General features: G+C 41.2%; 1 protein-coding gene across 2 annotated transcripts in view; it reads right to left on the bottom strand.

The window, feature by feature from the left end:
* Window positions 1–20,982, bottom strand: part of ANKRD26 (ankyrin repeat domain containing 26) — a 141,557-nt gene that overhangs the window by 12,680 nt on the left and 107,895 nt on the right. For both annotated transcript variants that reach the window (XM_082254066.1, XM_082254067.1), the window contains 8 exons: window positions 20,074–20,287; window positions 19,029–19,212; window positions 16,912–17,052; window positions 13,127–14,095; window positions 4,098–4,250; window positions 3,809–3,984; window positions 2,487–2,580; window positions 2,047–2,124 (listed from right to left, as the gene is read on the bottom strand). In XM_082254066.1, coding sequence (XP_082110192.1) covers window positions 2,047–2,124; window positions 2,487–2,580; window positions 3,809–3,984; window positions 4,098–4,250; window positions 13,127–14,095; window positions 16,912–17,052; window positions 19,029–19,212; window positions 20,074–20,287 — 2,009 coding nt within the window. The remainder of the gene's footprint in view (window positions 1–2,046; window positions 2,125–2,486; window positions 2,581–3,808; window positions 3,985–4,097; window positions 4,251–13,126; window positions 14,096–16,911; window positions 17,053–19,028; window positions 19,213–20,073; window positions 20,288–20,982) is intronic.

Raw genomic sequence — 20,982 nt, 5'->3', positions numbered from 1 at the left:
ATGAAAAAATGGTGAAACAAACTCAAGTTGAGTGTGAGCAGAGACCGGCAGGAGAGTAGGTCGTTCTATACACAGCGCTCCGCTCCGAGCCAGGTACAGCCAATGTCCGGAGGGACTACAACTCCCTGCAATCTACCTGAGATGAGGAGGCGCTGATTCCCATTTAACCAGCTGGTACCAGGATTAAAAGGTGGATCGCCACTGGACAGTGGAGGATCACTGGTTTTGTTCAAAGTGCTTGACCTAATCATTAAGGGTACGTGTTTACTGCCTAGGGGGGAGCACGGCGGTGTGGTGAAGGCTCTTGGTTTTGGTGAAATTGAAGGAGAGTATCCTGCGTCTATTCTACACCATTCACACTTGGTTCCATTGGAGAAAGAGAGACTTTTGTTTCACCATTTTTGCATGACCAGCCTTAATGAACATTATTGATTAAGATCACAACTTGCAAAAATTTAGCATTATATTCGCGGCTCTTGGATTAAGGGCGTATTAGCGCTGCTAGTGCATATATGGGCTTTTGTTTATGTACGCACCTTTTCTAGATGCCTTTCAACAGTGTCACATGAAGCAAAGTAGTCTTAAACATAAGGTATCTACAGTACATCTCACTTCCATCACAAATTCTAAAAATCTGTATTTTATTATTTGTTTCAGGATAGTAGGCACAGCTATGCGCACAATTCCTTTGTACTTTTTGGCCAATTGTACATTAAAAACGGTTGGTTTATAGTACAGTTATAGCCTTAACAGCATGAAGCCAATAATGCAGAATTCCAGGAACGATAACCAACCTTAAAACTGCTCCCTTCTAAAACCTATACTAACTATGTGCTGGATGTCCAGTATGCCCTCGTGCCTTTAAGGAGGGGTGGGCTCCCTCCAGGCTCACCTGCCCTCTGCCTATCCATTATAATGCATGTGCTTCCACTGTGAAGGCTCTCAAATCTTAAAGTTAGGACTACAGAAAACACCGGGGTGCCTTGATGGGGCTCTGTAGCTTACACATGTATCTGCAAATGTGTGCAGACTAAACCTGTTTTTAACGCATACTGTTAGACAGGATAATTTGGTTGTTCGCAGGCTGGCATGAGAGAAATAATTCCAATTCTACTATTCACAAATTCTAACTCTAAATTGATAACCTGTAAGGACTTTTGAAGTGGTGCCTAACTGCCTATAGACCGTTTTGAAGCAGAAAATATGCCACCAGCACACCAGGGATTCTCCAAACTAGTCAAAAGCTTTATTTAGACACATAGGGCCCCTTCAGCAGGCATCGGCGGACACTTGCCTGATGAATGGGCTCTGCGCGGCTCCAACACATTTCGTTTGTAAACATGCTGTGACCGCTGAATAAAGCTTTGGACCATTTTGGAGAATCTTTGGTGCAGTGGTGACAGATTTTCTGCTTCAAATGCCTACGGTTTCCAGTTTTGATAGTCTCTGCAGCACTCACTGACACCGAACAGCTATTTCCAGGAACGTGTGCAATTGGGAATAATCGGGATTGTTGTTATAGACAGTTTTGGGTACTTTAGCTTTTCATCATTTTATGGAACTGTGAAATTTTAAAGCTTGACATGTTTGGTGTCCCATTTACTTGACGCAAGCCCACATTTTATATTTTTATCAAAAATTGGCTGCGTTTGTGTGCACTAAACTTTATTTTAGTGTGTTTGTTCCTCAAAATATAAATTTGATAAACATATGTGCAAATCTGATTCAACATACAAAATTGCAACTGCCACCAGTTTATGCTACAGGGCCTCTGTTTTAGAAAACATAATTGTTTGGGTGTTTTAAGTCATAGCAACAAATGCAGATTTTACCATGTGTGTGCAAAAATTAAATAATTGCCCTAGGTGTAAAAGCAGTTAAGAAAACAAATAGTTGCACATAAGAGCACATATTGAATTCCTGTCCCGTTGTTTTCTTGTGTGGCAAGAACAGCCCAGTATTGCAATGCAGTAAAAGAGCACAATTGTGCTGGTAAACATTATCTATAGCAGTATATATTGCAGCCCAGAACAGAACTCTACTCACATTCTGGTTTAACTTCTCTTCCAAACCAATTTTTGATGTTTGCAAACCAGTTACTAAATCTTCTAGACGATTCCGAATCTGTAAAATATGTGTCAGGATATCAGGAGTGTACAAATATGTATCTACAAAATGTGTACACACGCATGAACGTACACGCACACAAACGAATGCACACACCCCAACATATTTCAAAGTACAGTTTTCCTAAATAGGAAATATTTTGCACAATATTAACCCATCGAAGGTGTTCTAGTATGCCAAAAGTCTCATCTTGTAAATACGAATGTTATAACTATGCATTGTAATAATTCAGTCCATGGGGAAAGGGGAACTGCACCATCTCCTTCCCTTCAAAAGCAGTTCCTAGAAATCAGTGAGCTATTGTTGCAGCTGTGGATTGCCTCTAATGTTATCTAAAATCTGAGCTGTGAGTTACTTACAGAAATGGATTCCTGTAGTTCTTTCTGAAGTGTCTCAATCTGTACAGACTGCTGTTTTGCAGTTGCTTCAATCTTGGCATTTTCAATTTCAAGCCTGGGGGGAAAAAAAAGACCATACTGCGTGAATAGGGATGGATGGGCTCTCTCAGAGATTTTCCTTCAATTCTCCGGATATGATAAGGATCACTCTAGAATGCCAGAAGCATTTGTTATTGTCCTCTACAGATACAGTACTGTCTTCGTAAAAAATAAAGGTATTTACACATCCCCACTGTCAGCACAATACCCAAAAAACAAAGGAGCGCAGTCTGTCAATGGGTACGTGGGCAGGGTCATGGAAATCATACATTTTTTCCCCTTTTAGCCATCAGTGTATAGCACAATATAGCCATAATTTTACAGAGCCAGTATTAGTAACTTGCATACAGCTGCTTCTTAGCCCTTACCAGTACAATATATGACTCTACTGGCTCTATGGTATGGGGCTTTTGAGTCCAGGGGAACAGTATAATCATTAGAGTAACGGTGAGGTGATACAAAAGTAATCAAAAAGCCCACCTCAAAAAGTACTTTGAGATATATTATTGCCTTTTATAACAGATTGTGGTCCACTAGAAAAGCCCAACAAGGCCTTATCCTTGCCCAATCATTGCAGGCTGGTATGGAATCAGGAAATGTATGGTCATCCCAAAAAAGCAAGATTACTATCAAAGACAATTTTTTAAAACATCCTAAAAAAAGGTACTATGTAAACAAAAAAAAACTGGTAATATTTGCAGACATATCCTTCATAGGGGGATGCCTGTTCCAGTAAACAAAAATTTAAATGTGGATTTCTTCCCAATTGAAGGAAAGTTCCCTAACTTCCTGACATTTCTCCAGGCCAGGAAATAAAGAGCAATCTTCCCCAAATGTGACAAAGGCAGTGGTGCTAAAGTTGGCTACACACTGATCACAATTCCTCTGTTACAGCAGGAACCAAACCACTTTTGATCAGTGCGTGGCCATCCTTGTTCAAAACATGTAGATCGTTTGATCCATTTCTGTTGATGGGACATGCTGGAAACATTTCCTCAATCAGCAACCAATCTGCTGCTGCCACTGATCAGTGTATTCTTCTGCTGTCAGAATACAATGTCCCGGCAGAATGGCAAGGATTCCTTCATCCGTCTTGTTTGTGGATGGAGGAATCTGCAAGCTGAATGAAAAAACAAAAAACAGTGTATGGTCAGCTTTATTTTTTGCATACATATTTTATTAATACATTGCAACTGACTAGATCATCATAAAATAAGTAATGAAAGTGAAATCAGAAAGCTTACTTTTGTATGTGTTCCTCCAGTTGTTTAACTGACTTTTCACTGCCAGCTGTTGCAGATGAAAGTTCCTGCACTTTTTGGAATGCTGCAATCACTTCCCTCTCCTTATCATCTAACAAATTTTTCAACTGATGGTTACGTCTCTCTGACTGGAGAAACTGCTCTTCTAGATCCTGTATCTACAGAAAAAAACAGACAATAAATTAAACCATACCTAAGGACTAAAAGGACCATGAAATACATTCACCCATGTTATCATTGTCGACCAGAACATAATAGAGCTTTTACATACCTTTGTCCTGAACTTTTCAAGTTCTTTGTGTAGGTGCTGTTTCTCTTCTTCTAAGTCATTTCGATAACGTGTAATAACTTCAAGTGATGCCTCAGACATAGATAGCTTCTTCAAAGCATCAGCAAGCTCCTGTTGTAGCTGTCTTATAGAACTCTGAAAGTGAGGGAAAAAAAGAAAAAATCCCCAGTTTACACTTACAGCATGCGTTCAATAACAAACCTGTTTTTTCAGCACGTTCTCAGATAGAATGAAAGATTTCACATGCGCCAATTTCATTAAACTTTCAGGACAGGCGAGTCACACCTGTATGTGGTCACATTAGTGAGAAAACAGTGAAGTCCAATATAATGGAGGTCACTGAAGAAGAAGCTTGTTGCTGCTAGTTATAGAATATTCAAATTCTAAAAACATGGTCACATTTGTACCCAACATAAATGGCCCATTTTCAATTATTTTCTTTTTTTCCTACATGGTATTGACCAGCCCTTTTCAATCAGGGTGCCTTGGAAAAATGCCTAAAAGCTGCGCAAAAAATTGTATGCAAGCCAGCAAGTGGATAAAGCCTGCCTTTTAGTTACACAACGCCACAGGTTTTCTTTGTGCACCATTACAACCTTCCAGCAGCCGGTGTGCTAACAAGCAATGACTTTATAGGTTAATAAGGGGGACCTCTGGGGCCTGCACAGTATCCTTGTTTACACCTTCCCTGACCGTCTCTGTCAGCACTGGGGTCACATTAGTGGAGTGAAGGAGAGAAACAGAGAGAAGAGAAAGGCTGTAATACTAGTCCGTACAAGTGTGTAAAAGGGGTGTTTGCTTTGGAAGAATGAATTTCCTCTAATGTTGGGTGTCCTATATGTGTGGATGTTGCTGCGTTATGTTATACGATTATCTTTGTTTTTTACATTGTAGAATAGGATGCCTCGAGATTGTGCATAATTTTAAAGAGTGCCTTGATTAAAAAACTGGTGAGAAACACTGGTATAGATAAGCTAATTTCTGTGCTGTGCACAGTATGTTCACAGAGGATGATTTCCATCCATCCAATTTCCTAAATGCAAGAAAAAAGACTGACAAGGCTGAAATTTGAACTTTAATAGTGTCTAAAGCTAGCTTCATATCTACATATCTACCCCTACTTGCAAGAAGGCTAGAATGCTCCCAATGATATATTTATGGGGATGCCACTTCCTGGCCTCACACCAAGGAATGCAAGACTCTGTAATAAATGCCCCTAGAGACTGGTTTCCTAGCGTTTATCACAGTAGACACTACAGGACCAGATATATCCCACGCCCTCAAAATTAAGGCTTCAATAGCCAAACCATCAAATTTAGAGATTGTAAAGCAGGGTGTAATATCGGACCCTGAGAGAGCAGGTCCAGATGAAGTGGGAGAACCCATGGCCTTCCCACTGCCAACTTTAGAATTTGCGTGTACCAAATCCTCCTGGGCCAAGCTGGAGCCACCAGGAATATTGGTTTCCCTTCTTCCTGAATCCTGCACAGAAGTCGTGGCCACAGCTGAACCGGGGGAAATGCATAGATCAGGGAGAACTGCTTCCAGGGACTCACCCAAGGCATCCATTCCGACAGAGCGGTCCTGGACACAAATTTGTACCCAGCATTGAAAAAATTGATGCCCCCCTGATGGTTGATATAGGCCACAGCCGTGGCATTGACTGACTGTACCCTGATGGGGCAACCCCGAAATCTGGGAGTCCATTACCCTAGTGCCCAACAAACTGCTTGGATTTCCAAGATATTGATGGGGAAGCTCCTTTCTAACCAGGACGATTTCCCTTGGACATTGGTTTCCTCCAGAACTGCTCCACAGCTGGAGAAATTGGCATCTTTAGTCATCACCTTCCAGACTACTGGAAGAAAGGATTTCTTGCTCTCCAAATTCCTGGCTGCCAACCACCAACCTAGACTCTGACATACCCTCGGTACTAGAGACATGCGACAATTTAGGGCCTGGATCTTTTGGCTCCAGGCTGACAGAATGTTGTTCTGTAAAGGTCTGGCATGGAATTGAGCATAAGAAACTGCTTTGAATGGAGAACACCATCTTCCCTAGCAACCTCATACGAAGACGTACAGAAGGATACTTTTTCCCCTCTTACGATTCAAACCAGATCCATCAGGGCTACAACCTTTCTTGGCGGGAAAAAAACACCTTTCCTGTACTATGTCCACAAGGAAACCCAGATACTCTAGACTCTGAACTGGCTGCAACGCTGACTTTGCCAAATTCAGAATCCAACCCAGAGGTCCTAAGAACTGAACTGCCCGGAAAACACATTAGAAGTCGACCAGTCTATAAGTAATAGATCGTCCAGGTATCCTACCACTGCTATCACTTGAGACATTAAACTGGAGCTAGGGTTTTTGTGAACACTCGTGGAGCCGTGGCTAGCCTGAAGGGCAGGGCCACGAACTTAAAATGTTGGCTCTTCTACCGCAAAGCACAAAAACCTTTGATGGGCCTGAAAAATTGGCACGTGAAGGTATGTATCCTTGATGTCTATGAATGCTAGAAATTTCCTCCTTGAACAGAGGCCATGACTGAGTGAATTGACTCCATTTGGAATGTGCGAATGTTTAAGAAATGATTCAGAGCTTTGAGATCCAGAATAGGTCTCACATCTTTGTTTAACTTGGGGACTACAAACAGATTTGAGTAAAAACCCCTGAATTTCTCATCGTCCGGAATTTCTGTAATCACTGCTTGAGACCTCAGATGGTCCACAGCCAGAAAGAAGGGTCTTCTTTTTAGAGGCTCTGCAGGTATGTTTGACCTTACAAACCAAGGATGAGGAAACACCCAAAATTCTAGTTTGTACCCCTGTGAGACTGTGGAAATAACCCAGTTGTCATGAATTATTGCCACCGAGGCATCCGAGAACTGTAGTAGCCTTCCCCCCAACCAACTGAGTGGGGGCGTTCCTTCACAAGGTAGATTTAGAGCTAGGCTTGGTAGGCCTCTGGGCCCAGGGTTTCTTCTGCACTTGACCTGAAGGCTTGGCTCTAGATACTGGGAATATGACTGTTAGACACCTTAAAAGAAGGACATTTACTTCTCATCTTAACTGGTAGAAATGCACTCGCTCCCCCCCAAAAAAAAAACCTTTTGGATTATATTTGTCCAGATCATCACCAAATAGGCACTCCCCATGAAAGGGAAAGCCAGCTAGCAATTTTTTTTTACACGGTAATTACACAGACCAACTTTTTAGCCACAGGATTCTGCGCATATGAACTGACGGAAGAGCAAACCATGGCATTTGCTGTATGGAGTCCTGCCCTTAAGATCATCTACTGCAAAAACACAAAGCCCAAGGTAAATCTACTAAATCTTCAGAAGACTCTCCCTGAGAAGGAACACTCCTGGACACCTGTTTAACACGGTCTTTCAAAGATTGACAAACTCCTATAGCTGCCACTGCCAGTTGTATTGCAGACCCTGCAATAGCAGAAAGCTTTTAGTAAAGATTCCAATTTCTTATCAGCTGGATCATAAAAAAACCTGGCTATTCTCTACAGGACAGGTTACATTTCTGTTTACAGAAGCAAGGCCTACTCTATTTTCTTGCAAATTTTTCCTCCATAAGATATAACAAAGAAACCCTTTGGGAGTAATAAAAATCCTATCAGGATGATCCCAATCAGCATATACTATCTGCTATAAAAACAGATGTAAGGAAAAAGCCTGAGCATTTTGAGGAAGGTGTAAAGAGCCTACTGAGGAAAGACTTAAATCCAGACCAGACCATTTCAGTGAGAGACTGAATTAACAATCATTGGGATTGAGAGGGTGAGAATGGCTCCTCACACCCTGACTCCCCAGAAGTGAAATCCTCTGCTTGGCCTTCTTCTAAGCCATTTACAGCTACTTTTTCCATATCCTCTGCCCAATCCTGAACTAAAACAGGGGAGGGGAAGGGGGTCTCATGTGAGGGGGGGGGGGGGGAAATCGATCACGTTTTTTCCCTCCTTGTGACACTGAAGCAATCATGCAAGCAATTTTTATCAAGGCTGGCTAAAGCGGATGCCAAATCGTCCTTAGTGACATAGGCTGAGACAGAAGCACTAGATGTGGCTACTATGCCTGACAACTGTAATGACTCAGATTGGCCAGTTGTCTCTGGCCTCTTCAGGGGAGGTCATCACAGAGGATGCACGGCTAGGATCTTCAAATCCTGAAGGAGGAAAACTTGTGCCCCTTCTCGCTGTGCCCCCCCCCCCCCCACTTCTTTTCCGGGAGGACATTGCTCCAGACAAGAAAACTTGAGGTACTTACTTTAGTGTACTTAAAGCTTGTGTCAAGCTGTAACAGCTTATCACACACAGCACAGTTATCCCAAAGTAACAGAACCTGTCAGTGCCTGTAAACATCTACCCACAGTGACTCACACACCCAGCTGCAGCTGCTGTGTGTCCCATCCAGCTTCTGACAGAAGCTCACGCTGGGAACACTCCTCAAATGTCCCGCCGTCTCCGCTTCTTACTGCTCTTGTGTGGCATGCACATCCGCATGCCTCGTGCACGCCAACGCTTCACGGGGACACGCCCCCTCCTGGCTCCACGTGCACGCTCGTGCAAGTAAAAGTGGAACTTGCGCGTGAGTGATCTTTCGCCACAGGGATGGCCACCAAAGGTGCTCCCTGAACCTAGAGCCACAGAGGGTAAACGCTGCCCACCAAGCATCAGGGGGGTTGAGAGCAGAAAAATGTAAGGCATCCAAGGTAAGCATGCCACAGATGAATACACATACTGCCGCTAGTGCAGACATAAAACATGGCACCCGGTATCTGTTAAATTAGAGGGTAACAGTGCATCATAATTAAAGTGAACTTCCCATTCCCGTCACAGGATTCTGCCTATAACTGGAATCCAAACTCCATCCATCATGGCGGGTTCTGTGACTTGTCGACCTTCAAGGACCGGGTCCCCCTAATTTTTGGGGCCACTCCCTTGGACCTGTAGGGCTTCCTGCCGGAACACCTTTGGAGTTAGTCTTACCAAGAGTCCGGATCCCAGTGTCCAGCGCCCAAGAGGGTCGCATCACAGGCAATACCGCGTTTCCCTTTACCAAGGCTCAGGTACCATCCTTTTAGTCTTTCACTTTCCGATGGATCGGATTGCCAATCCCCTTGGATCCAGAGATCTTAACCGGGATTGTAGCATAATCTTTTTTCTTCTTCTTTAAAAATATGGAGAACTTCTCCAACGATGACGATCACCTTTAAGACACTGGCTTAATACTGGATATATAGTGGGGGACTTCCTGTCTTTTTGGTTGCCAATGTCCATTCACCTATAGGTGGTGTATAACCCAGATAGGAATTATTATGGCTGCTCTGTGTCCCGTGATGTACAATAAAAGCAAGATTACTATGGCGACAACACATCAGTAGGGTAAAACTAACCTAACATGTGTTGCTTACCCAAGAGGGTGCACAGATGGACCACCCAAAACCAGCCAACAAAGCCTCAATGGATAACAGGAACAGCTATTTAGTCATCAATTTCATAAGCTGTAATTGTTATCCCCTGAAGAAACAAGGTGGATGGATGGATGGGTGATGTCACAATCTCTGCCATAAGCCAATGAAAGGAAGTTTTGTATTCAATTAGAAAATACAAATCTTTCCTGTGCTTCCAGTGTTCAGCCCATTTCGATTTTGTTTTGGGAGGGGAACAGGAAGTCCCCAGCTTGCTGCTGGAACACAGCACTCTGTACTGTATGTAGAGGAGGTTGCATGTAGTTCATACTACACTGACAGCCACTGCATTCGTTCCTGAATGAAATACACCGCTCAAAAACATTAAAGGAACACTTTGAAAACACATCAGATCTCAATTGGAAAAATGTCATGCTGGATATCTATACTGATATGGACTGGGTAATGTGTTAGGAACAAAAGGATGCCACATTGTTTGATGGAAATTAAAATTATCAACATACAGAGGGGCTGAACTCAAAGACACCCCAAAAATCAAAGTGAAAAAATTATGCAGCAGGCTAGTTGGTTTTGCTGAAATTTTATTGCAGTGACTCAAAAAATGGCACTCAGTAGTTTGTATGGCCCCTACTTGCTTGTATGCATGCCTGACAACGTTGGGGCATGATCCTAATGAGACAACAGATGGTGTCCTGGGGTATTTCTTCCCAGACCTGGACCAGGGCATCACTGAGCTCCTAAACAGACTGAGGTGCAACCTAGCAGCATCGGATGGACCGAAACATAATGTTCCAGAGGTGTTCTATTGGATTTAGGTCAGGCGAGCATGGGGGCCATTCAATAGTATCAAATCCTTCATTCTCAATGAACGTGCTGCATATTCTTGTCACATAAGGCCGGGCATTGTCATGCACCAGGAGGAACCCAGTACCCACTGCACCAGCTTAGGGTTTGACAATGAGTCCAAGGATTTCATCCCGATTCCTAATGGCAGTCAGGTTGCCATTGTCTAGCCTGTAGAGGGTTGTGTGTCCCTACATGGATATGCTTCCCCAGACCATCAATGACCCATCATCAACCAGTCAACTTAACGTTCTCCATGGCTTCTCCAGACCCTTTCACGTCTGTCACATGTGCTCAGGGTGAACCTGCTCTCATCTGCGGAAAGCACTGGGTGTCAGTGGCAGACCTGCCAATTCTGGTGTTTAAAGGTAAATGCCAATCGAGTTCCATGGTGCTGGGCAGTGAGCACAGGGCCCGCTAGAGAACGTTGGGCCCTCAGGCCACCCTCATGAATCAGTTTCTGATTGTTTGGTCAGAGACATTCACATCAGTGGCCTGCTGGAGGTCATTTTGTAGGGCTCAGGCAGTGCTCATCCTGTTCCACCATGCACAAAGGAACAGATACCAGTCCTGCTGATAGGTTAAGGACCTTCTATGGCCCCGTCCAGCTCTCCTAGAGTAACTACCTGTCTTCTAGAATTTGCTCCATGCTCTTGAGACTGTGCTGGGAGACACAGCAAGCCTTTTGGCAAAGGCACATATTGATGTGCAATCCTGGAGGAACTGGACTGCCTGTGCAACCTCTACAGGGTCTACCCTCTACAAGGGTTAATGTATATACATATTTGGTGTAAAAAATTTAGTGTTTTTATATGTGTGTTTTTTTAGTATTTGAGATTAGTATCATAATTGTGTACTTATACATTCTAGTTTGTAAGATGTAAAGTTTTAGAATGTATCTGAGCGCTCAACCCGGTGGGCAGGAATGAGTTAAATGGTTAGCCCAGTGGGGAATGTGGTGAAACTAGTGATCTTTGCGGTGGGTAGGGAATACATCATAGCTGCAATAGATTTCCTCCTTACGTAGTCTACAGGGTGTGGGCTAGGCTTTGTAACTAGGCTGCAGTGGTGAATCTGAGGAGGTTACCATGACAATGTTTAGCTTATATAAAGGCTCAGGTATGGCGGCCCACCTACCTACTGAAAAAGCCCTATGAGTTTACGACATGCGTATAGGAGGGAGGAGCCAAGCCTGTGATGTCATGCAGCTGAGATCTGTGTGAAGTGGTGAGCAGACGAATGTGATTACAAGCGCTTTTGATTTTATGTAAGTGTTTTTTATATGGGGGCTTTTAATAAACTTTGTTCAAATGGAGAGCACTATGTAGTCTGCCTTTGTACTTGCATGAGGTTCGCAGAGCAGTAAGAGGAGCTTGCAGAGCTGGATGCCAGGAAAGGAGACCGTAGCAGGAGATTGCAGGAATGTTTATATACTTTATATACTAAGCGGATTGATCTCATACTAAGCGGATTGATCTCATCTGTGAGTTGAGCAGGTTTTCCAGCCAGTGGTGGTGTGCACTTTTTGGGGTCATTAAGTGATTGAAGAACACTGCGGTGGATCACTCTTTGTATTGCATTGTTGATTTACACATGGACTTTGTTTTGTGGGGGGTAGTTTTATGTATTGTTGATCAGGACTTTAAATGAAGACACACAATTTTTTTATTATTTTTTAGTCTATTATTATTTTTATTTTTTTTAATTCCATTACTTTTTATGGTAATTTTTGGTTGCGCTGCACTGTAAGAATATTTATATGTTATTTGTAGTGTGGCTGAATCACTAGTGTGTACAGCAGCAATTTGATATAATTAATGAGTACAGTAAACCCCCGCTCCATCGCGGTTCAGTTTTTGCGGTCCCGGTATATTGCGTTTTTTTTTTTGTAATGTTATTTTACTATATAAATCATTAAAAATGAAATATTTTTGTGTTTTCCATAGCTCTTGCTATGTTTTTCAGTATCTTTTATGTGTTTAAATGAGTTTCTATTGTTTTAAAAGTGTGTTTAAAGACCTTAAAATGCTTTTACACGTACAGTGACAGTAAAAAAAACATGCCTACAATGCATTTTAATAGGGTTTTTCTATTTCGCGGATTTTCACTTTTCGCGGCTGGGTCCGGAACGTAACCCCCGCAATGGAGGGGGGTTTACTGTATACTGAAATATTGACACAGTATTTGGATAGTGAAGGGCAGCGCTGATTGTATCTCACATACTCCTTTTAAAATGTTAGTTGCCTGGCTCTCATGCTGCTCTCACTTCACTTACTATAGGTCACTGACCTAGAATAAGCATAACGATGGGCATTTCTAACTTTTTCATTTACATGTGCTGATAAGGAACATGCTGACAAGAGGAGACAGCAGAGAGTTAGTCTCCTTAACAATCCAGTAAAGGCTGAGTTGATGAGGTGACCAGGCTGTGTTTAGGTATTGGCAGTAGTGAAAAGTCAGGTAACCAGCTTGGCTCTGGTGTCTGGCAGGGCTGTGTAAACATCAGGAATGGGTGGACAGAAATAAAAATAATTTTGCAGGTAAGCAGCACCGATGTGTTTAACTGTGTATTTAGCCATTTTTGCCTGATGCTCAGCTTTAAGCTAAATACATAAATCAAGTATAGTATAAAACTATGCATTAAATACAACTATCCATGCTTATGGCTTCTTTTGAATGAATACAGTCAAAGCATACATAATATTAAATAAATGCCTACCTCCCGCTCAACTTTTTCAGTCTCCAGCTTATAAACTTGTTCCCTTAGCTCGTTAGACTTATTAATCAAGTCCTTGTTTCTCTCTTCAACTATCTGCACTTGTCTTTCGGTGTCAGTTCGCAGCTTGCTGAAAATATCTGTAAATCTGTCTTGTACATCGCAGACAGCTTTTTCCTTGATAATGCCTTTATTCTGTGCGTCCTCTAGCTGTTGGCGGAGCTGCATGTTCTCACTAGTAATCTGGGCCAGTCTCTCCTGCATTGTCTCTTGTTTTATACTGCTTTTGTTGGTCTGGTCTTTTTCCACTTGAACTGATCGTTCAAGGTCTTTTATTCTGCTTTGCGCTTCTTTCAGGTCCCTCTGAGAACTCTCAAAGAGGAGAGTTTTCTCTTGTAGAGATAAGCCAGTTCTATGAAGGTCATTTTCAAAAGCGTTGGATTTAGCCTCAGCTCTGCTAAGCTGCTGGGACAAGTTGTTGTGGCTTTCACGCAGGCTTGAGAGATCGTGATTGAGTTTGTCTTTGGATCGTAACCAGTCATCGCGCTCTCTTTGCAAGGTGCGTTCTGCATCGGTTTTTGAAATCTGGTTTCTTTCTAGATCCTGTAGGGCAGAGTTTAGCCGGGAACGGGCTGATTCTAGTTCAGTTTCCAATCTTTCTTTGCCCTGCTTTTCATGCTCTAGCTTTGAACATAGTAGGTTTGTCTCGGTCTTTAGTGCATTAAGCTGTCCGTTGCATTGGATTACAGTTTGGGTTAAAGTTTCCTCGTTTACTTTAAGATCTTTCCTTAGATCATCAATCTTTTCCTTCAAGCCTTCATTTTCATCCAAATATCTACTCTCTTCTTCTTGATACCGGGATCGTACTTGCTCCAGCTCTTGTTTAAGCACATAGATTTCCTCTTCAAGTGTTATGTTTTTCTGGGTTAATTCTTTCACCTTTACATTAGTCTCAGAGGGTTCTCCCCGTACCTGCTAATAAATGAACAATTAAGTTAGGTAACCAAATTTTATGTCCTGCAAGCCAGAATTGCTTGTTTGTAATTTATCAGCAGTGACTCCCCTTAAAGCAATGTAAATGGCAGGGAACAGAATATAGGACAGGGATTCCCAAACAACGGTCCTGCAGTTGTTCAGGAACTACAATTCCCATCATGCCTAGTCATGTACGTGAATGTCAGAGTTTTACAATGCCTCATGGGATGTGTAGTTCTGCAACAACTGCAGGGCCGTAGTTTGGGAATCCCTGATATAGGAGATAGGATCTGAAAACAGAAAAAAACATAATAACATTTACAAAAAGTTTGAAAAGGATAAATGCACTTTCACTAGAAAACTTGCACCTGCCAGACCTATGCAGAAAAAAAAGGAAATTTAGAAATTTAGCTTTGCTGGGAACTGCCTCCCAGTTTACCCATAGTGCCATATCCATTCCATTTCTTGAGGCTCTAGTTTTTTTAGCAGGCAGTAAGATTATCAAAGAAATAGGGGAGGGACCTGTGTCCTGAACTGTACTCGAAGATATGGAATTCACAGATATGTCACACTTTCTAATCTTAATTCTACAGTGAAGGATGTAAGGCCAGTACACAAAACCAGAAAATTGTACGAAAAAATATCACTTTCAAATCGATTGTACGATAATCTGATTGTTTGTACACCGTTTTCGTCCATAATTATCCGAGGAGACAAAGGCGATCATTTTGCTCATACGATACCAGATTTTACAATTTTCATTTACTCACATTTGGGAAAACAGCATTAATCGCTGGCCTCGTTGATGCCACCTGACATATATTCTTTGAGGTATTATTTACTCTTTATCATATAGCTGGCTTATTCCTATACCTCACTGAACCCATATCTTTGATTATGATTGTATGGAATTAGGTTTATTTAATGTTACTAATTTAAATATTTTGTTTATACTTGTAATTTTAACGCTGTATTGTACTATATGTAAAATAAAAGAAAGGCCAAAGAGGTCCTGAGGAAGCGGTATTCCCACAAAATGCATGGACCTTATTTCGCATGCATCGGAGACACCTCAAGTAGGATGTCCCAGAGATTTTCCAGATATAATTGGCCGAGTTTATGCATCAGATTTGTAATGCTTTTTTGATAAATAATAAAAATTTGACGTTGTAATTAAATAAGGTATTACATTTGGGGGTATACGCAAAGTCCCAACCTAAATATATTTAGCATTTCCAGTTAATCAGTACAGTTTTCGCCAGAAAATACAATACATTACATCACTTTTAAAATTTTTATTCGGTCATACGAGGATTTTCGAAACCTCTTCACTTTTAAAATGAGACTAGCATGCAAAAAAAATAAAAATAAAAAAGCAGATGAATATTCACCCAATAATCTCATTGTGTGTACCAGGCTTTAAAGATGATCTTCAGGCTGTAAGAAAAAAATTAAAAGCCAGCAGCTACAAATAATGTAGCTGCAAACTTTTAATAAAAGGACACTCACCTGTCCAAGAATCCAGTGCCGTCCTCACCTGGGCCGGTTCTTCACTGGTCTTCGGGTCCCCAGTGCCTGCAAGTTTACAGTGGGAATTCGAAGGAGGGGTTCTTTAGAGTCCTGGTGCCATAGGAATGGACCACGGCCCTGAACCTGTGGCTAATTCAGTTGTTGCATCATGAACCAAGGTGATCGCCAAACACAAGATTCAGTGCCCAAAGCAAAAATTACAGGATGGCCCTGCCCAGGAAAGGTTCTCAAAATGTACACAAGGGAACAAGGGTAACCAACGCAGAAACTGCTAGTGAGCCATAAGGCAATAAGCAGTCAGATCTGGATAGAAGTGTCAGTCAAGAAGGAGAAGAAAATGAGGGCAAAAAAAAAAATTCTTCTCCAACAGGAGAGGGGGTCCATCACCTAAGGACACTAGCAAAAACCAGAGCCTCATGGAGTGGACAAAGTAATAAGTGTACATTGGGAGGGGATTCCCAGCAAAGCTTTTGCCAGTGCCCAATCACCTGAAGGTAGCGGCATATAACCCATGGTCTATTAACAATTCTTGTGTCCTGTACTGTACAATTAAGATATACATTTAAAAAAAATGTTACTTGTTTCGGTGTATAAAGGTTCAATCTCAGTTTGGCCTTTCTGAGGATGGCACAGCATTTACTACCTCCAGTGCATCAACTGAGGGGAGGTGGTTGCATCTCTCGAGCAGACTGGCTTACAGGATATAATTGCCAGCATGGCACAGGACTCCCTTCTCAATTTGATTCCATCACTATTAAAATGTAGGTGTTAGTAAATATTGTGCTAGCCCAGACAGCAGAATCAAACTGCAGACGATCAGGGAATATAGTAATAATTTTCCTTGCAATTAGTGAGTAGTTTTAGTCTAAGTCCAGTCTAGTCTAGTCTAGTCTAATGCTGGCCATATACGCACAGAATTTCGGCCGTTTGCAGACTGAACGATTATTCGTCAGTCGAAAGCAAATTGGCCGCTAACTTACAGAATAAACTCTTTTACATAATAATAATCATTTTCAGGATCACAATGATCGTTCGATAACATGCACAATAGGAGTCAGAATATGATTTTCGTTTCAATTTTAGCATACACGTAACAACTTTTGTAGAAACGATAAAAGTTTTCGCTATAGTTCCATCGACATTAGCCGGGCACATGATCAAAATCGTCGGTAAACTTGTGTTCACTAACGGCCCGATTTTCGAACGATCTTTCCTAAAACGACCATTTTCGGCCGAAATTCTGTGCGTGTATGGCCACCATTAGTCCAGTCTAAGCTGCATACCTCAACACTTTTAGCAAGCCTTTTTTTGTTCTCCTCCTCTTCATTCCTCCTCCTCAAGTTATTAAGAGCTTCTTCTTGAAGTAATCTGGCACTATGCTCTTGTGTGTATAGTTGTTGAGATTCATTACGTTCTTCTTCAACCTGAAAAAATAAGCATGGACAGTTGTTTTGGAATAATTTTATTTTTTAAGAAAACACCTTCACTTCCTAACAAATGTGATTCCACAAGACAAATAAAGTTACCAATTTTTTAAACCCTTAACAGATTGATATTACACTGGTTCTGCTTGCCCAGACACAAATTTATTTACAAAGCTATTAGGCACCATTGGTACTTAAAGAACCTATATATCAAAAAACAATAATATAACCACTATAAATTATATTAGCAGTAGAAAAATAAATTAAATAATAACTTTAGAATTGACAGACCTATTGGTGTTGATTTACTAAAACTGGAGAGTGCAAAATCTGGTGCAGCTCTGCATAGAATCCAATCAGCTTTCAGGTTTTTTTTGTCAAAGCTCAATTGAACAAGCTGAGGTTAGAAGTTGATTGGCTATCACACACAGCTGCACCAGATTTTGCACTCCGCAGTTTTAGTAAATAAACCCCATTGTCTCCTGATGCTTTTACAGACTCTTGAAAAACTTTCGTCACATAAAAATATATCAATTTTGCTTGTTCTAGTGCAGGGTTTCTAGTAAATACAGTTGGAGCTATTATCTACCTTAAAGAGAATTTTCACCATAAACCCATAGAAACAAATACTGTGGCTGCTGACTTTTAATAAAAGGACACTCATCTGTTCAGTGGCTGCTGACTTTTAATAAAAGGACACTCATCTGTTCAAGGATCCAGTGCTGTCCTCACACAGGCCAGTTCTTCACCGGCCTTCTGGTCTCCGGCGCCAACATGTTTAGTGTGGCAAGTCGGCTGTGAATCTGGCTTCCAACTGCACATGCACGAGCCGCTCTGAGCTTTGTGAATGGTCCTGCAGCCTTCTGGGACCTGTGATAAGTCCCTGAAGGCTGCAAGTAAAAGAGGGGGGGGGGGGACTTATCTAGGCAAATGTGGAAACAGGCACCTATCAAACTGAGGTCCCGCTCTCTAAAAAAATAAATAAAAAATAAAAGTGCCAATAGGGGGAGAAAAGGCAGAAAAACAGTATGTCCCCTTTTGCGTGAAGTTTCACTTTAAGGAGTTGCAGAGAAACACTATAGAAACCCAAGGATCTCCTGAGAAAATATAAACTGAAATGCACAACTATGGTGACATGATCATCTTTTTTTTTTTTTTTTTGTAATATAAATGGTTTATTTATAACTTTTGTAATATAAATGGTTTATTTATAACTTCTGAAAGCATTACATGTTGATTCACGTATTAAAAGACTCAGAGTATCTAAGATATAACAGATACAGCTTAATGAACAAAGTAGCAGTACATGTATATTCAAGATACACAAACTGCACAGTGGTCAGTAAGAGGGTCTGTGTATTTAGGCCAGGAAGACATTTTTTGAGCAAGGGGGTAGGGCCCCATAAAGGTCAGTATGAAAAGGTTAGCTCCAGGTGTGGGGATTTCAGGAAGGGCTGGATGGAAAAAGGGAGAGGGGACTAGAGATTATTATTTAAACCACAGCCAAGTCAACAGGCTGCACAAGTGCAAGGGGCACAGGATGATGCAAAATATGTTTGTGGTGCAATATACAGTACATAATAAATCTTGTTGTTATCAATGGACTGTTGCTTCTAGAAGAACTTTTCAATGACGACTAAAAGGAATTCAAGGACATTTCTCAATGAATACTATGTAAACATGCATGAAATATGTAGTAAATGTGACCATTTAGTCATATCTCTCATCTGTCAGAAAAGTAAAGAAAGGAGGAGCCATCACAACTGTGTTGCATACTAATTATCCTTCACCATATTTTAGTCAAAGTCCCCACACACACTACAGGGAAACTGGAGCAGCATTGTATGTCAACCACTCAACTTCCATTTTCAGCTTGTTTTGTTAAGCTTTGAAACTGGAAGCTAGAAGCGGATTGGCTGCCATGCATATCTGCTTCTCCAGTTTTGATAACCTCAGTGTGTCCCATGGACTTGTACCTGTTTTATACTGTTCCTCAAGCTTCTCATTTCAAGCTCTAGATTTCTTAATGTGAGTTCCAGCTGTTGCTTTTCTTCTATTTCATGGCGACACTGTTCCTCCTTCCTTCTGAGCTGTTCTTTACTCATGTCATGTAGCATTTCTGCACTTTTTCTCTTTTCTTCTTCTTGTTTGAGGGAAGACCTACCACAATAGGCGTAAGATAATTTAATGGATGGTTCCTTAAGAGAATTATTACTGTAATAGAAACCTTATAAGACCCATCGTTTTTTCTGTCCCATCTATCTAAAAAGAAGAGCTAGACTTTGTAAAATGTACTATGCAATGTACTCCGCAGGGCCAAACACCATACAGCAAGGTCTGTGTATCTAAGTGTGGGAATACAGCTATTAAAAATACATCTTCCATAGGGTAAATCACATATGTTGATGAAAGCAACTAGAAGTACTGATTGTAAATAAGGACATACAAAAAAGGTTAAAAAAAAAAAAAAAAAAAACATGATCGATGACGAGGCTTATTTACTAAAGAACTAAAGAATATACAAAACTGACTCCAGAATGTAAAGTTGCAGTCAGGGACCCTTTAGGACACTAAAAGAAGGACTTCTGGTCTATCCAAGTAAGGACACCTAATCATCATTTATGAATTTACATGCATTTGTTTTTTAGTTTATTTCTCGATTACTAACTAACAGGTTAATCTTGGCAACTTTTTTTTTTTTTAAATAACAGTACTTTTCTGAAAAAAAATAAAAAAAAAATAAAAATAAAAAAAACTTTGAGAATGGACAACCCTCCCCCATGCATACATTCAGGTACTTTAGATGTATCTCAGCAACCCTTCAATCTTCCATAGTCTGGTAGTTAGTGGTAGGGAAGAGTTAATGTCTACAGTACTCCATATTCTATAGCATGTAAAAAGGTACTCATAAGCCATGGCTTTGGCGTAAAATATCTGAACCTGTACCTATACTGTTCACGGCACAACATCACCTCCACCTGCAATAAAGGTTCAGAAAATGATACCCAGTGCTTTTCTCACCTTAAGCTGCTTACATCACTGTCCCATTCCACTTTGTTGTATTCCAACAAAGACTTGAGCTCTCTGTTTTTTTCTGTCATTTGCTGCATTTCTTTTCGTTCCTCACGCAGTTTCTTAACTTCTTGGGCCAGTAATACATGCCGTTGGTTTTCTTTTTCTATTACCCGTTCATATTCATGAATAATATTTTGAATTTTCAACACATTCACAGAATCTGAGCCATGAGGAAAAAAAACAAACAAACACAAGTGGTTATTCATTCTCTCAGGATTATCTGAAAAATTGACAACTGACCTGCCATCCATTATTAGGTTTGTATTATACTTAACTTCTTCACGACCCACGCTATAGTCAAATGATGGCTACAGCGCAGTCACACATTGCTGGGAGGCCATCATATATAACATCCTCCTGTGATCACGCTTCTCGTGTGCCCTCTGGAGCACATCCACTGGCATCTGCATCACGGTGTTCTTGGCACACAGCTGATCACAGATAGTGGTAAAGAGCCAATCACAGAGGCTCTCTGCCACGATCACAGCTGATCAAAGTGTAAACACGGTTTGCCAGCTATTGGCATCACCACACAAGGGACATCTACACTCATCATCAGTGCCCTGATTATTAGTGCAGCCTCAACAGTGCCCACCAGAGCTGCCAACCAGTGCCCGTCAGTGCAGCCTCATCAGGGCACATCAGTGAAGGAGAAAAATTACTTATTTACAAATTTTTTTTTTTTCAGTCTTTTTTTGTTGGTTTAGCAAAAAATAAAAAAAAAAGCCAGTGGTGATTAAATACCACCAAAATAAAGCTCTATTTGTCTCTAATTCTAAAGATTTTGTTACACTGTTGCAGGTGCAAGTGCGACAGCTGACAATTGGCCTGGGCAGGAAGGGGGCAAAAGTGCCC

Source organism: Pelophylax lessonae (genome assembly GCF_965119305.1).
Source record: "Pelophylax lessonae genome assembly, chromosome: 4".
Taxonomy (NCBI): Eukaryota; Metazoa; Chordata; class Amphibia; order Anura; family Ranidae; genus Pelophylax; species Pelophylax lessonae.
This window is presented reverse-complemented; position numbering and strand designations above follow the sequence as displayed.